General features: G+C 37.1%; 1 protein-coding gene across 1 annotated transcript; it reads left to right on the forward strand.

The window, feature by feature from the left end:
* The first annotated feature begins 204 nt into the window (after window positions 1-204).
* On the forward strand, window positions 205-15,426 carry LOC309497680 (uncharacterized protein). Its single transcript, XM_082168007.1, has 3 exons — window positions 205-245; window positions 1,104-1,244; window positions 12,510-15,426. Exons 2-3 carry the CDS (start codon window positions 1,160-1,162, stop codon window positions 13,340-13,342), a joined length of 918 nt encoding a protein of 305 aa, XP_082024133.1. The 5' UTR covers window positions 205-245; window positions 1,104-1,159; the 3' UTR covers window positions 13,343-15,426.
* The last annotated feature ends 678 nt before the right edge of the window (window positions 15,427-16,104 follow it).

Consider the following 16,104-nt stretch of genomic DNA (forward strand, 5'->3'; position numbering starts at 1 on the left):
TTTGAATAATCTGGCTCATGTTTAATCCTTGCTCATTTTATAAAAGTAAAATAATATTTTTTACTGTGGCACTAAAAAAGCATCAAACAAAAATGTAAAAAACTGGCTTTTTATTGAAAAAAGTTTCCGACCCCTCACCCCTGGCTTTGATATTTGAATACGTGAATAGGACTTTTATTTTGGCATGATAATATGACGTCATAAGGCGGCGCCGCGCTCCTCCTCCTGCAATTCGCAGAAGAAAGGTTTGTGTTTTTAACTGTTTAAAATGATGTGTTTAAGCCACTCGGTATACATTTTTTTGTATACAAACGATTTAAATTAATTGTTTTGCTTTATCTAACATGAATGAACGTCATTTTTGTGAGCAAAGCCCCACAACACTAGTAACGTTACCAGAAAAGATGCGTCTCTTTTTACGAATTCGGACATTAGCAAGTGATGAGAGCGTGGAATATAAACAATGAAACTCCGGTGAAAGTGGAACTGAGTTTAAAACAACACCAAAATGTGCCTTTATAATTTACAATGATAGATTTAGTGTCTATTATATAAAAGGATATTGGACTTGGTTCATTCAAGTCAAATAATTTTTTCTTCCCACAAAACACTTAGTTTCAAAGTAGCTTTACAGAAAATCATATTATAATGGCTTAACTCTTTAACATCAAGCAGATTTAGGGCTGGATGATGTTTACCATTTGAGAAGATCTAGCTGTATTCCTGCAGGATTTTGTGAAACTGATGGGTGGACATCATTCCCTCTATGGCCCCTTATTTAGTGTGCAAATTGAACAAAGTCAGTGCATTGACTTATACCTGAACTTTAAAGGGGACTCAAACCTCTTTTTAGTTGTGATACAGTGTCTCAGTCTGCAATACACTACATCATACTAATACTACTATTACTAATTATATAATATAATATAATATAATATAATATAATATTCACCATTCCAGCGTGTTCTTAAGTTGGATCTCTAATCATGATAATTAGAGACCATTTACTCTCTACTGAACTATGCAGCTTATTGAGACGCACCCAGAGATTTAGGATGGATTTTTTATATTTCTGTTAATTTTTCTCATCTTGTACATGGCAGAGTGTCCAAAACTCCTGGTGAAGCAGCTAAGATCCATGTGACACACTATTATAAAGATGGCGTTTATTAAAGAGGAGAGTGAAGACATGAAGATTGAAGAAATACTCATAGTGAAACTTGAAGATACTGAGGAACAAACAGGTTGGTTTCATTCTCAAAGCTGAACTCAGTCATTTGAACCTTATTAAAATGCCTCTACAGAAGTGAATGATATTTTTGAAGAATGTCACATGAATGGCTTAATTAAAGTGGTTTTATTTGACATGGAGCGGGTCCCTCACATGGACAGAAATGTTGAGATCACATGAGACAAATACTAATGCTGCCTTCAAAAGCATCACACATTAAGTTAAGAAAATAAGGAAGTAGTCTAAAAAGCTTTCTAAATCAAAACAATAAACGTGTGTGTGTGTGTGTAAGAGAAAAATTAAAATTTTAAATAACTGTGTCGACCCAACTGGCATATAGGTTAATGAGTTCATGCTTGACATAAATTTCCTTGTGTTCATCTGAAGAAAGTAAATCATATTCTGGGACGACATAAGAATGAGGTAAATGAGATATTTTCATTTTTGTGGAGTATTCCTTTAAAGTTAAACCCTATATCTACTTAAGAATTGAAAACAAAGAAAGTTTATATAAATTATGCCAGGGGTTCTCAAAGTGGGGTCGAAAAATGTATTTTATGAACTATAAGTTGTTTTTTTGTATCATCTGAAAGGTGATGTGACTTATATGCATTTAACGTCAAATAAGCTAAACATGGGTAGGATGTTAAAAGTAGACTTAAAACTTCAAAGTAGATAGGCCTACTTAAAGATTTTATTGACTTAGTTCTCGTGTCTGTGAGGCAAGTACGCTATAGTTTCGGCTCATTTTTATGACTCGCTCCAGAAAGCAGTTCACAGTTCACAAAGTTCTTGTACACAAAATAAATAATAGTTTAGCATCCAAATATATGTGACTATGGAAACATTTGGATTCGTGTCGAAAGAAAACGGAGCCAAACTGCAGTTTCAGTTTTGCTTTAAATGCATTCGTTTAGGCTTTAAAATAAATGTTGTTTGTAATGAATGCAACTATCATTTCTTTTATAGGCTACTATAAAATAAACACTTGGGCAACTAAAATACATGTTTATAATGTCTGTAAACATTTAGTTTTATCTACTGGTATTTTACATTCATTTTGAATATAATAATATAATGCTACTGCCCTTTTAAACTGATTTACTGCAACCTTAAAAATGCCCTCTAATGTTGACCTAGTGCTGCTGTATTATGAGAAAGTCCATATAAATAGATGGGGGCCATTTGAGCCAATTAAACAAGCATATTGTGTTCATTACTCCCATCTAACAACAACTTTGGGTTTAATCACCATTATATTTATGAGGCGGTCCTTGGGAAAGTTTTCTACCCTATAAGAGGTTCTCCTGGCCCCCAAAAGTTTGAGAACCCCTGATTATGCAACAGTATCAGGTGAGTTTAACTTTACTTTTGTTGTCTAGAACATTACGTGTGTATGTACACATCAGCTTAATATTATTAAAACACTGTATAGAAGATTAAAATAACTTTGCAAAATAATTCATTACCATTCATAAAATACTTGCCACCACAGACACTAATGTTAACATACAAAAAAATAAATGGATAGATATTTATATGAAAAACTGAAACAATACTTTTAAATATGAAACTACAACTACTGGTAGGTGGTAGCGAGTCATTGTCTTAAAGGTCCTGTTCTTCATGATTCCATTTTTCAAACTTTAGTTAGTGTGTAATGTTGCTGTTAGAGCATAAATAATACCTGTAAAATTATAAAGCTCAAAGTTCAATGCCAAGCGAGTAGTGTTGTCAAAAATATCGATATTTCGATAAATATCGATACTGAAATATCTGAACGATACCAATACTAATTTCCCGTAGTATTGATACTAGCCGAGCTGTCACTTTCACTTCTCTCCAAAGGCGCGTTGACAAACACCACTAGGGTGACCAGACGTCCCGAAAAATTCGGGACAGTCCCGAAATCTAAACTGTTGTCCCGAAACCCGAATCTGGCCCTAATTGTCCCGAAAATTATACTAAAGCAAAATCTTGAGTATTGTCTGATAAACATTAAAAACTGTCTGTGGAGGTTGACACTCAGGCGCGCCTCGAGCCGCGCGGAAAACGCGTGCATGCTAGAAATAGAACCGACGCCTATTTTTCACGCGACACGCAAGGCAAAATAGAATAGGAAAAGATGTTTGTATGTCATTTTGACATGAAAACATATTAATAAATGACATTTTGATGAAGTTTTTACATAAATGCAGATATAAATATAATAATAAAAAAAATATGATCGATTTTCAAATATTGCACCTGTCAATACAGAACGAAATATTCTGTAGCCTATTTTGCCTATTATTAGAGTGCAAGTTGCTGCAGCCGCGAGGACAGTCACTGCTGCACGCGTAAAGGAGTGATTGATTGTTCGCGGCACTGCAAAAAAATACTTCACTACACAATTATCTCGTTATTTTCGTTTAAGCTTATTAGCGTTAGGCTATACTGAGAGGTCTGATTTACGCACTGTTACTTACAGCAGTCATTGTTTTTTTTCTTTTCACAATGACATTGAGTATATGATTTTAATGTGTTTTTTTTTTTGTGTTTTTTGTGGCAGACTAAAGAATAATGACAGACTGTTGATCTTTGAATAAAAATATGTTCAGGTTTGAAATTCATTATCTTTTATTATAGGCTACGCAGTCTAATATCATAGAAGCCCCCCATCCCGTCATCCCAGACCCCAGACCCATAGACCCTCCCCCCCCCGTCATCCCAGACCCCAGACCCATAGACCCTTCCCCCCCCCCCCCCCCCCCCCCCCCCCCCGTCCCGAATTTCAGCCAATCTCATCTGGTCACCCTAAACACCACACACGCACTCGTCTCATTCGCTCTGATTAAATAGCAAAAGTGAAGTAAATGGGGTCGATCACACCTGACGCGTTTTTTTTGCAGTGAGAGGCGCCTGGTTTCAATTGGTTTCCAGCGAGCGTTCTACGCGCTGTTTATGCGCTGCTGCGCCTCGCGGGTCTTCCATTTTAGTGCTGAAAGCTTGTTGCTTGAACGCCCGGAGAGTGCGATGATGGAGGATAAACTTGTGGTGCTCTCGCGGGTTACCAGGAGCTTAACGACTTCACGAACCGTAACTACCACAATGTTAACAGAAAGTAAATAAAGTTAATAAAAGGCTGATTTGACGTTTACTTGACTGACAGGACAGCTGTTTCAGTGGTTGCCTAGCAACATAACAAACGCAGCGCACTGCTCGTTCTGTGTGATGAGTGCGTGTTCGAACCTGAAAAAATGCGTTAGGTGTGATCGGGGCCTAATACAGCAAAGCACCTGAAAGACCGACACCCGGATCTATATAAATAATTTCGAGAGGTTGGTAACTCTTCTCATTTTAACATTTCTGAAACATTAACCAAAATGGCCTTTGTTGTTATGAGTGTGTGTCATCTCGTTTTTTCACCGTAATTCTTAAATTTAATATAATCTGACTGAGGAATCTTAGACAAGTAAATATTTTAACTGTGGTCAAATGTAAATTAACTTGTGCTTATTTAACTTTATTCAAAAAATTATTATTTAATTCTGCAATTTGCCTTCATTAGCGATTATCATCAATTTGATTACACAGATACTAATTAAACTAAACTGAGCTAGACAATGACATCTCTGAATTCAATAATGAAATGCCTTTAACTGAAAATTGAATGTTTAATCTTATTATTATGCATTACTGACACTCTATCCTCCAATTTGATACTGTTAAGTGCTTTGACACAATCTGTATTGTTAAAAGCACTATATAAATAAAGGTGACGACTTCATGTCGATCCAGTGAGCACTGTTTTCGTGTGTGATGCACGTTTGCGTTTAAATCTGTTCATCAAATAACGTTAATGTATTAACCAGCATTTATGCTTTTGAACCAGTGCACTACCTCAGGACATTTTTGTTCATGTAAAATATCCCTCATTGTCATGTTCTAGACTTGTTATATTTAGCTTTAAATAAAAATAAAAATACCCCTTAATATTATGGCAGTTTTTTTCTCCGTGGTATCGAAAATGGTATCGAATATCGATATTTTTCAAGGTATCGTATCGAAGTTAGAAATTCTAGTATCGTGACAACACTACAAGCGAGATAGTTTATTTAACAGAAGTCCCCTTTCAAAGCCTACAGCGAACGGCCGGTTTGGACTACATCCCTCTACTTCCTGCTTTAATGACGTCACTAGAACAGTTTTTTGACTAACCTCCGCCCACAGGAATACACACAAAAAGGGGCCATGGTCTTGTTGCGCTCCCACGGAGAAGAGGAAGAGTTGCGTTTGTAGAGTGTGTTTGTCGTCGAGACGCTTATTTTTATTATTAAATAATTTAATGTGCAGTCACGTAACATTCAACTTTTAATAAATAAATTATTGTAATGCATGGCAACTATTTCTTTTACACAACATGGCATCTTTTAAGGCTTTTAAGGCTATATTCATGGTGAAAATAAAGTGTATTTATATAAAGTTGTTTGGATGAAAACAATTTCAAAAGAACTATACACAACAAAAAATTATTTAATTAGGAGGTGTTACAGTACTTTTTGCATTTCTTTGCAGCAGATGTTTTCAATCTCCGTTGGCATTTTGTCACAGTTACCACATGTACACTTAACCACATGTATACCTATAAAACATATATTACTAATCAAAACTCGTGCTCACGTGTAACTAAGGTAGGAATAAACAATGCACTTATTTAAAAAATTCAACAACACCATCGTTAATTCGACAGACGGACAAAACCATATACCACAAGCTTTTATAACAGTTTGTAACATTTAACATTACAATTTAACCAATTCAAGGTAACAGCCAAACGTAAAAGTATGACAACTACTAAATAAACAGCTTACCATTGTGAAACATCCTGCAAAAGTCGTGCTTGAACAGGTTCTAATCGATCCTCTTCATCTATGTTCTCCGGGTCTGATTCCAGCTCAAATTGATAATGTAATATTAAAGACATGTTTACAATAACACTGAGCGCATGCATCTCCACGTTATGGTAAGAGGCGTGACCTTTCCGGGCAACGTGCGCTAAGCTGCTGTCGAATCACAACACAGGAACCGCTGGCACAATCAGAACTCGTTACGTATTTCTGCAGGAGGGACTTCATAGAACAAGGAAGTCATCAGCCCGTTTTTATGACAGTGAAAACAGCGGTATACAGATAAGTAAATTGTGTGAAAAATACTGTGTTTTTTTACACGCGAAACATGAACACGTTATATTGCACACTGTAAACACAATCAAAGCTTCAAAAACACAGGAAAAACGGGACCTTTAATGAGTGAGTCATCAAATCATTGATTCAGCTGATTCATTCAAAATAGCTGATTTATAAAAAAATAATAAAAAAAGATTGTCTATGAATGGGTCATTAAAGGGAAAGTTCACCCAAAATTTTTTATTGTTTTTTTCATTTCAATTACTCACCCTCATGTGGTTCCAAACCTGTAAGACTTTCGTTCATCTTCGGAACACACATTAAGATATTTTTAATGAAATCTGAGTGTTCTGTCCCTCCATTGACAGTCCATGCAACTACCACTTTGACGCTTCAAAAAGAGATCTTTAAACTAATCCATTTGAATTGTGCAGTTTATTAAATTTTCTGACGAGACACGATCATTTTACATGATTGAATGTTTATTTGTGAATAAAAGCCTAAATTAATCAACTCGCACATCAGTTGTGGAAGGTCAAGCATGTTTGCTTGACATGCGAGAACCAATGACGTTCATTCACGTGTTACGCATTGTTTGAGGTTCCGCAAGAACCAATGAGGTTCATTCTTGTTACGCAGCACGTTTGAGCTTCCGCAAGAACCAATGAGGTTCTTTCACGTGTTACGCATTGTTTGAGGTTCCGCAAGAACCAATGAGGTTCATTCTTGTGTTATGCAGCACGTTTGAGCTTCCGTAAGAACCAATGAGGTTCATTCTTGTTACGTAGCACGTTTGAGCTTCCGCAAGAACTAATGAGGTTCATTTTTGTTAAGCAGCACGTTTGAGCTTCCGCAAGAACCAATGGGGTTCATTCACGTGTTACACATCGTTTGAGGTTCCGCAAGAACCAATGAGTTTATTCTTGTCATGCAGCACTTTTGAGCTTTCGTAAGAACCGATAAGGTTCATTCTCGTGTTACGCAGCACGTTTGAGCTTCCGCAAGAACCAATGAGGTTCATTCACGTGTTACGCATCGTTTGAGCTTCCGCAAGAACCAATGAGGTTCATTCTTGTGTTACGTAGCACATTTGAGCTTCAGCAAGAACCAATGAGGTTAATTAAGCAGCACGTTTGAGCTTCCGCAAGAACAAATGAGGTTCATTTTTGTTAAGCAGCACGTTTGAGGTTCCGCAAGAACCAATGAGGTTCATTCTCATGTTACGCAGGATGTTTGAGTTTTTAGCAAGAACCAATGAGGTTCATTCTTGTTACGCAGCACGTTTGAGCTTCAGCAAGAACTAGGGGTGTAACAATATATCGTGTCACAATACACTCACCTAAAGGATTATTAGGAACACCTGTTCAATTTCTCATTAATGCAATTATCTAATCAACCAATCACATGGCAGTTGCTTCAATGCATTTAGGGGTGTGGTCCTGGTCAAGACAATCTCCTGAATTCCAAACTGTATGTCAGAATGGGAAAGAAAGGTGATTTAAGCAATTTTGAGCGTGGCATGGTTGTTGGTGCCAGACGGGCCGGTCTGAGTATTTCACAATCTGCTCGGTTACTGGGATTTTCACGCACAACCATTTCTAGGGTTTACAAAGAATGGTGTGAAAAGGGGAAAAACATCCAGTATGTGGCAGTCCTGTGGGCGAAAATGCCTTGTTGATGCTAGAGGTCAGAGGTGAATGGGCCGACTGATTCAAGCTGATAGAAGAGCAACTTTGACTGAAATAACCACTCGTTACAACCGAGGTATGCAGCAAAGCATTTGTGAAGCCACAACACGCACAACCTTGAGGCGGATGGGCTACAACAGCAGAAGACCCCACTGGGTACCACTCATCTCCACTACAAATAGGAAAAAGAGGCTACAATTTGTACGAGCTCACCAAAATTGGACAGTTGAAGACTGGAAAAATGTTGCCTAGTCTGATGAGTCTCGATTTGGTAGAGTCAGAATTTGGCGTAAACAGAATGAGAACATGGATCCATCATGCCTTGTTACCACTGTGCAGGCTGGTGGTGGTGTTATGGTGTGGGGGATGTTTTCTTGGCACACTTTAGGTCCCTTAGTGCCAATTGGGCATCGTTTAAATGCCACGGCCTACCTGAGCATTGTTTCTGACCATGTCCATCCCTTTATGACCATCATGTACCCATCCTCTGATGGCTACTTCCAGCAGGATAATGCACCATGTCACAAAGCTCGAATCATTTCAAATTGGTTTCTTGAGCATGACAATGAGTTCACTGTACTAAAATGGCCCCCACAGTCACCAGATCTCAACCCAATAGAGCATCTTTGGGATGTGGTGGAACGGGAGCTTCGTGCCCTGGATGTGCATCCCACAAATCTCCATCAACTGCAAGATGCTATCCTATCAATATGGGCCAACATTTCTAAAGAATGCTTTCAGCACCTTGTTGAATCAGTGCCACGTTGAATTAAGGCAGTTCTGAAGGCGAAAGGGGGTCAAACACAGTATTAGTATGGTGTTCCTAATAATCCTTTAGGTGAGTGTATATCGCAATACAAAAATGCAACAATATGTATCGTGGATAGTGACAATATGTATTGTGTATAGTTCACCCAAAATAAAAGTTACTGTGTGAGGAAAAAATTCTAGTTTTCAGAGTTTTAGTGTCAGTACTACATTAAACTAAAATATATAATGTTGAATATAATGTATAATAATGCAATGGGGGAATATTGTGGGTCCTGAAAATGGCAAATGTCTTATGTTACCAGTAAAAAGTGCAAGCATATTTGTCTAAAACTAATTCTGTATTTTCCGCTTCAGAATAATGAATATTTTTATTCTGGTGTCACTATTGTCCTGTGCATTGGGTTTCCAGCACCAAGTCCAAGCCAATCATTTACACCCACAATGTAATATCAAATTTAGCATTTTAATCAACAGTTAATTTTTTGTTAACCTTTTATCATATGTCTTGGAGTATCGCAATTATATCGTATCGTGAGTTCAGTATCGTATCGTGATATGAGAGTATCGTTACACCCCTAGCAAGAATCAATGAGGTTCATTCTTGTGCTATGTAGCACGTTTGAGCTTCCGCAAGAACCAATGAGGTTCATTCACGTGTTACGCATCACGTTTGAGCTTCCGCAAATACCAATGAGGTTCATTCTCATGTTATGCAGCACGTTTGAGCTTGAAAACAGTGATGTTTGTTCTCACGTGTCAAGCAGGTTCAGTTGAGCTTCTGTTTGTGTTTACTTATCTATGTTTATATGTGAATAATAATATAATATATATATATATATATATATAAAATTAGGGGTTGCACGACTACTGATTTCTGCTAGTCGATTAGTCGAAAACAATACTCGAGTTACTCGACTACTCGTCGTTCATGCTACTGTAAATGAAAAGACATGAAATAGCTAGATCTTATCAATAAACATTTATTAATTCATAGCCTAATGCAACAATTGCATAAGTAAACTCTCAAAACATTATAATTATGACATTTCATTTTAAAATTTTCATGTAACAGTCTAAAGCCAAATTAATAGCCGTTCTTGCCTTTCATTTCAGACGTCTGCTTCTAGGGGCCGTTCACATATCGCGTCTTTTCCGCGCTCAAGGTCGTTATTTCAAATGTAGGCGCGCGGCGAGTGCGCTCATAATGGAAGCAACGTGGTGCGCTAGTTTTTCCAGGCGGGTTTTTCCTTCTCATCTCCAGAAATATATCTAGTAGTAAAGCTAATGCAAGGGCTAGAAATAAATTAATCCTTTGCTGAATGATACTTCTTCGTCGTCATCATGGAGAGCGCAGTTTGGTTGCATAGCAACGACAGACGCCACGGGAGCGCAAGCGCTTGTAGGAGACAGCGGCACGGCCGCGCGCGCTTTCCACAAGTTTTTAGACACAATATGTGAACGGCCTCTTGCAGAGTTGGCCAATTACAATATTTTTGCCATCCTTGATGAAATACTTCCACACATCTGATGTGTGGTGTCTGTTGGTGACGTTCGCCATTTTTAATTATTTTATGGTTAATGGACGCTCAAGTAGTCGATTGTTTCCGACAGTGTCGACTAGTGGTTGAAGTAGTCGATCTATCGACTACTCGACTAGTCTATGCAAGCCCTAATATATATATATATATATATATATATATATATATTAGGGGTGCGCCAAAATATCGATATGGCGATATCTCGCGATATTTACTCCCGCGATCGATTCTCGATGCGCTCTTGCCAAGTATCGATCTTAAAAGCCGTTAGGGTGGGCGTACACTGTGCGAGTTCGGACACTCGGGAGGTTGTGATATTGCACACGTTGCGAGTCAGTTTAACTGATAATCGCGTCAAAGCAGCTGGTACACGCCACGACTGTCCTGCATGAATTTTATCCCGAGCCGGCAGCAATCATATGGGCTTTCGCGCTAAACACAGAGACCGTCATGTTGCATGCATGCAGGCAAAGCTTCAGATAGAAAAATGACATAAATGTGTGTGCAAATGATTTGTTGAAAAGCAGAGAACAGTAGCCATTCCTTTCAACATAAAAACTTGAGAGAGAGGTGTGTGTGTGTGTGTGTGTGTGTGTGTGTGTGTGTGTGTGTGTGTGTGTGTGAGACAGTGTATGCGCACGCTGTATGGTTGCTGCCACTGAGGTATAGCCCCATCGACGTGGTTGTGTATGATTAGGGCAATAGGGGACAGCTGGTGAAAATCGGGCCGACTCCCCGAATTTTTTAAACAAGTTTAAAAATTATCGGGAGGTCGGGAGGTGCTCGTAACGTGCTCGGCTCGGCTCGTAATTCCTCTCACACGCTGCGAGCCACGACCATCACCGATTCCACTCGATTTCTCCCGAGTGAAAAAAATCATCTGCAAGCAAAACTAAAATAGTGTCTGTGACTGTTTTGTTGCAACTGATAAGACACAAGTTGTTTTTGTTATTGTGTTTCATCCAAAAAAATAAATGGAGATTATTTTCCTAATTAAAAAAAAAATCGTTTTATTTCTTAAAACATGATATATTGTGAGTTATTACTGATAATATATCAATTATCGCAGTATCGCCATATCGTGATATTATCGGTATCGTGATATTATCGGTATCGTGAACCATGTATCGCGTATCGTATCGTATCGTGAAGTACCCAGTGATTCCCAGCCCTAATATATATATGTATATATATATGCTTTATATGATGAACATATTGATTTTAGGCATATATATAACTGAATCTCTTCAGAAAATTTTGACTAAATCATATGCTTTATATGATGAACATTGATTTTAGGCTTTTAGGCATATAATCGAGTCTCTTCAGAAAATTTGGACTAAATCATTCAATTCATATGGATTCGATTTACAATCGTTATGAATTTTTCGAATCGACAAAATGGTAGTTGCATAGACTATCATTAGAAGGACAGAAATCTCTCAAATTTCATTTAAAATATCTTCATTTGTGTATTGGAATATCAACAAAAGTCTTATGGGTTTTGAACAACATAAGGGTAAGTAATTGATGAAAATTGTTTCATTTTGGGTGAACTAACCCTTTAAATCATTGACTCACTCGATTCATTCAACAACGCTGGATCATTCATTAACAAAACACCTCTGTGTGCTCCTTGGATATGCAACGATTCTGATGTGGCTTTGTTTGGAACTATTTTCTTTTAACAATATTAACAATATTGTGTCTAAAATGTAGGTCTATTCTATATATAAACTTCTTGTTTATTGTACTGTTGTATTGCCACGTCACTTTTTTTTAAGTATCGCTTAAATTGTAATACACCCCCCCCCCCCCCCCACCCCCTTCATATTTATCAGTGCCAAAACAGTGAAAGCTAATGATAATGTGTCTCTATAGTTAAAAGAGTATAAAAGGAGAAAAGCATAGGACTTAATACCGAGCCCTGTGTCATTTCATTTCTTCATTTAAGCAAGCAAAGTTTTAGCGCTCCGAAAGATAGAACCTAAACCATGCTAATGCTCTCCATAAGAATTTCATGGTCTATGTTGTCCAGTGATTTTATAATGGATCTATTCTTATTGCTTTGTGGGGGGTTAACTTTTATTTGTATTTGTATTTTTTACTTCAGACCTGATGTCACTAAAAGAGGAGAGTGAAGAACTGGATGAAATGGAAGAGAAAAATCAGAATGAGAAACATCATGATTTCATGACTGGAGAAAAATCCCAAAACACTGATACGACTTCCTCACGAAAAAGAGCTCAGAAAACCGAATCTAACAGTTACTTTACCTGCTTCCAGTGTGGAAGGAGTTTAAATTCAAAACAAAACCTTGAAGTCCACATGAGAGTTCACACTGGAGAGAAGCCTTACACATGCCTTCAGTGTGGAAAGAGTTTCACTCAAAACCAAAACCTCAAAGCCCACATGAGAGTTCACACTGGAGAGAAGCCTTACAATTGCACTCAATGTGGACAGTTTTTTACACATAAAGGAAACCTAAATGCGCACATGAGAATTCATACTGGAGAAAACCCTTTCACCTGCAATGTGTGTTGGAAGAGCTTTTCACGAAAAGAAAGTCTTAATACTCACATGAACATTCACACAGGAGAGAAGCCTTGCATTTGTGCTCAGTGTGGAAAGAGATTCAGTTGTAAAGAAACCCTTCAATGCCACATGAGGATTCACTCAGGAGAGTATTGTTTTATATGTCCTCAATGTGGAAAGAGTTTCAGTCATAAAAGAAGCCTAAACACTCACATTAAACTTCACACTGGAGAGAAGCCTTTCATCTGCCCTCATTGTGGAAAGAGTTTCACACTTAAAGGAAATCTTCAGACTCACATGAGGCTTCACACTGGAGAGAAGCCTTTCAAATGTCTTCAGTGCGAGAAGAGTTTCACATATCAAAGAGACCTGAAAAGTCATTTGCAAACTCACGAAATTGTGGAATTCTGAATGTGATGAGGCTTTGAGACTTTCTATTTTCTTCATATAAACATAACACTACTGACTCCTCTAATTTCGATTGTTTAGAGGAGTCATTCCATTCTTTTTTTGCTTCCTGTGAATCAAAATATTAGTTAAACTTCTGTTTTGCTCTGAAATAGCACAATGCAAATTAGGTCTGTCACAATATTAGACTTTTCACACCGTGGTTATCGTGGCCAAAAGAATTCACGGTAACAAGATATTTTTTTTAGCTAATGAATCACTCTTTTGCATACAATTAAAACAATTGAGACTCTGGCCTATTTGACACTGCCTAAGTAATAACCAGGAGAGAGAAATAATTAAGTTCAACAGTGTTATAAATAAGCTTTAAAAACACAACTAATACCTTAACCCGTCCCCATTTGTAACCCAAATCCAATAAATGGCATTCCCAAATTGAAATACATTGTTCATGAAGCCTTTGGACGTAAAACTTTGTAGACTCATTTAAAAGAAAATATTGGCAACTTGTCAAATTTTCAGAATTAAGTCAATGATAAAATTCTGAGATTTATGGAATATTTTTAAGAGCAGGCTTTGTAAGAATACAACAAAATATTCATTTTAAAGATATTTGAAGTAAACCTACAATAAAAACTGAATAAGTTTTTATCCAAATGAGCACAATTTTGGACCAAGAGCATCAAGGGATGTAAAATAAAAACAAAACACAGAAAGACGTCAGCAGTTAAAGGAGAACTCCGGTCAATTTTAACATTGAGCAAATTTTTTTGTAAATTTGGAGTGCTGTCATTACAGAGAACAACGACAAAAATCGGTGTTGCCTACACCGTGTTATCCTCTTTTTAAAATTTGCACCCTGTTGACTTCAATGGGGCACGTTTTAAATCTAAATCTGCTTAAATCTTTAAGTCGATTGTCGAGTTCACGCGCATCGGTTTAGTATCTATGATCACGCGCGTGAACTCGACAATCGACTACTGTAGACTTCGACCGAAAACAGGAAGAAAATACAGGTATGTGCGCTGGCTGAATTAACTTCATTTTTATTCATATCTTTCACATCTACTGCAGTCAGATTCACCGCGTTCACTCTGAACGAATCCCTCACAATGGCTGGGCATTTGTAATGACACATCAAGGATGTTAAGAGGCTAAAAGCAGATTTAAAATGTGCCCCATTGAAGTCAACAGGGTGCAAATTTTAAAAAGAGGATAACACGGTGTAGGCAACACCGATTTTTGTCGTTGTTCTCTGTACTGACAGCACTCCAAATTGACAAAAAAAAAATGACCTCAATGTTAAAATTGACCGGAGTTCTCCTTTAACAGGTTATTGTAACATTTCCCATTTCAGGACTAGCACAAACAACTTATTCTCTGAACAGTGGCGAAATCTGCAGGATGATGGACACGGAGGTTGGTGGTTTTGTCCCTTTTGCTCTCACTGTTGATCAGCAAGTCCTGCAGACTGGGGTGATTTTCTCTAAATCCAATAAACTCCCATACTGGGAGTACTGTCTTTTATATAAGATTATAATTAAACGGACAAAATCTTTACTTAAATAATGAACATTGCACTACATTATTTCATTCATCTTTAGTAAGAGATGAAAATTTAATATTCAACAATATTTTTGATCTGACTACTGACGCTGCTGTATTAGAACTGAACTGAGCTGGAAGATGATAACATTTTTTTGCAGCATTGCCTCAGATGAAATTAACGAATTTAATATTTGATGATTTTTGCAATGGAACTGAATCAACATTGACTTCAGCTGAACAACAGCCGAAATGCATAACTTTTCTGTTATTACTGTAAAGCTGTTTTGAAACAATCTGTATTGTATAAAGCGCTATATAAATAAAGGTATAAGTGAATGTACTTGTAAACATGCTTTCAATTTGAACTTGAATATGGCTATCTTTGGGGCTTGTTCCAGCTGCACATTGAGTAATAGCTTAAAATTCAATCAAAATCATCACTGATTTGAGGTGTTTTTAGTTTACTTTGTGTGCAGTCACAACGGTGTGACATGATGTGATCAAAATTTTCCTAAGGTTAAATAAATCTGTAAACTCTATAGGCAGCCCTTGCACATTACTATAATATTAAAGGTTACAATTAACAAAAGAGCCCAAACTATTAAATCAATGAATCTTGAGATAAGGGACAAAACATTATTATAAATTGATATATTTGTAGATCAAGGTCTCGGCTAATGAACCATGTTAGGGAACAGTTTATCAGAATTTTATTTTTATTTATTTTTTTTACTAAATATGTACATCTATTCACTTCATAACTTAATTTGTGCCAACTCTGTCAGACGCATTAAAACGCATGCTATTTTAATTTGATCTATCCAAAAACAGTGTAAAGTCTTTTATGTCATAATGTAAATGATGTAATAATCGTGTTCAGTAAAGAATCTAAGTCATAAAATAAAAATTAGTGTTTTCACACTATTTAACACAATCCAGTTCCTAAATTCCTTAATTCTCTACCATCCTTTTTAATGTTAAACATATATGACCAATGTTCTTAGGTAAATCAGACTGTCACCATTCTGTTCTGTTTAGTTTTGTTCTTAGACTTTCAGTTTGTAATTCTTCAGTTCCTGTGTTCCTTTGACTGTCCCGCCACCTATCTGTAACCATGGACACTAACAATCAGCTGTTGGTTATTCATCTCATCACCATTGTGCATTTAAGTTCCTGCTGTTCACGTTAAGTTGAGTTTTGCCTGTTTGCCTGGCTTT

The sequence above is a fragment of the Leuciscus leuciscus genome (genome assembly GCF_965113295.1).
Source record: "Leuciscus leuciscus genome assembly, chromosome: 4".
NCBI lineage: Eukaryota > Metazoa > Chordata > Actinopteri > Cypriniformes > Leuciscidae > Leuciscus > Leuciscus leuciscus.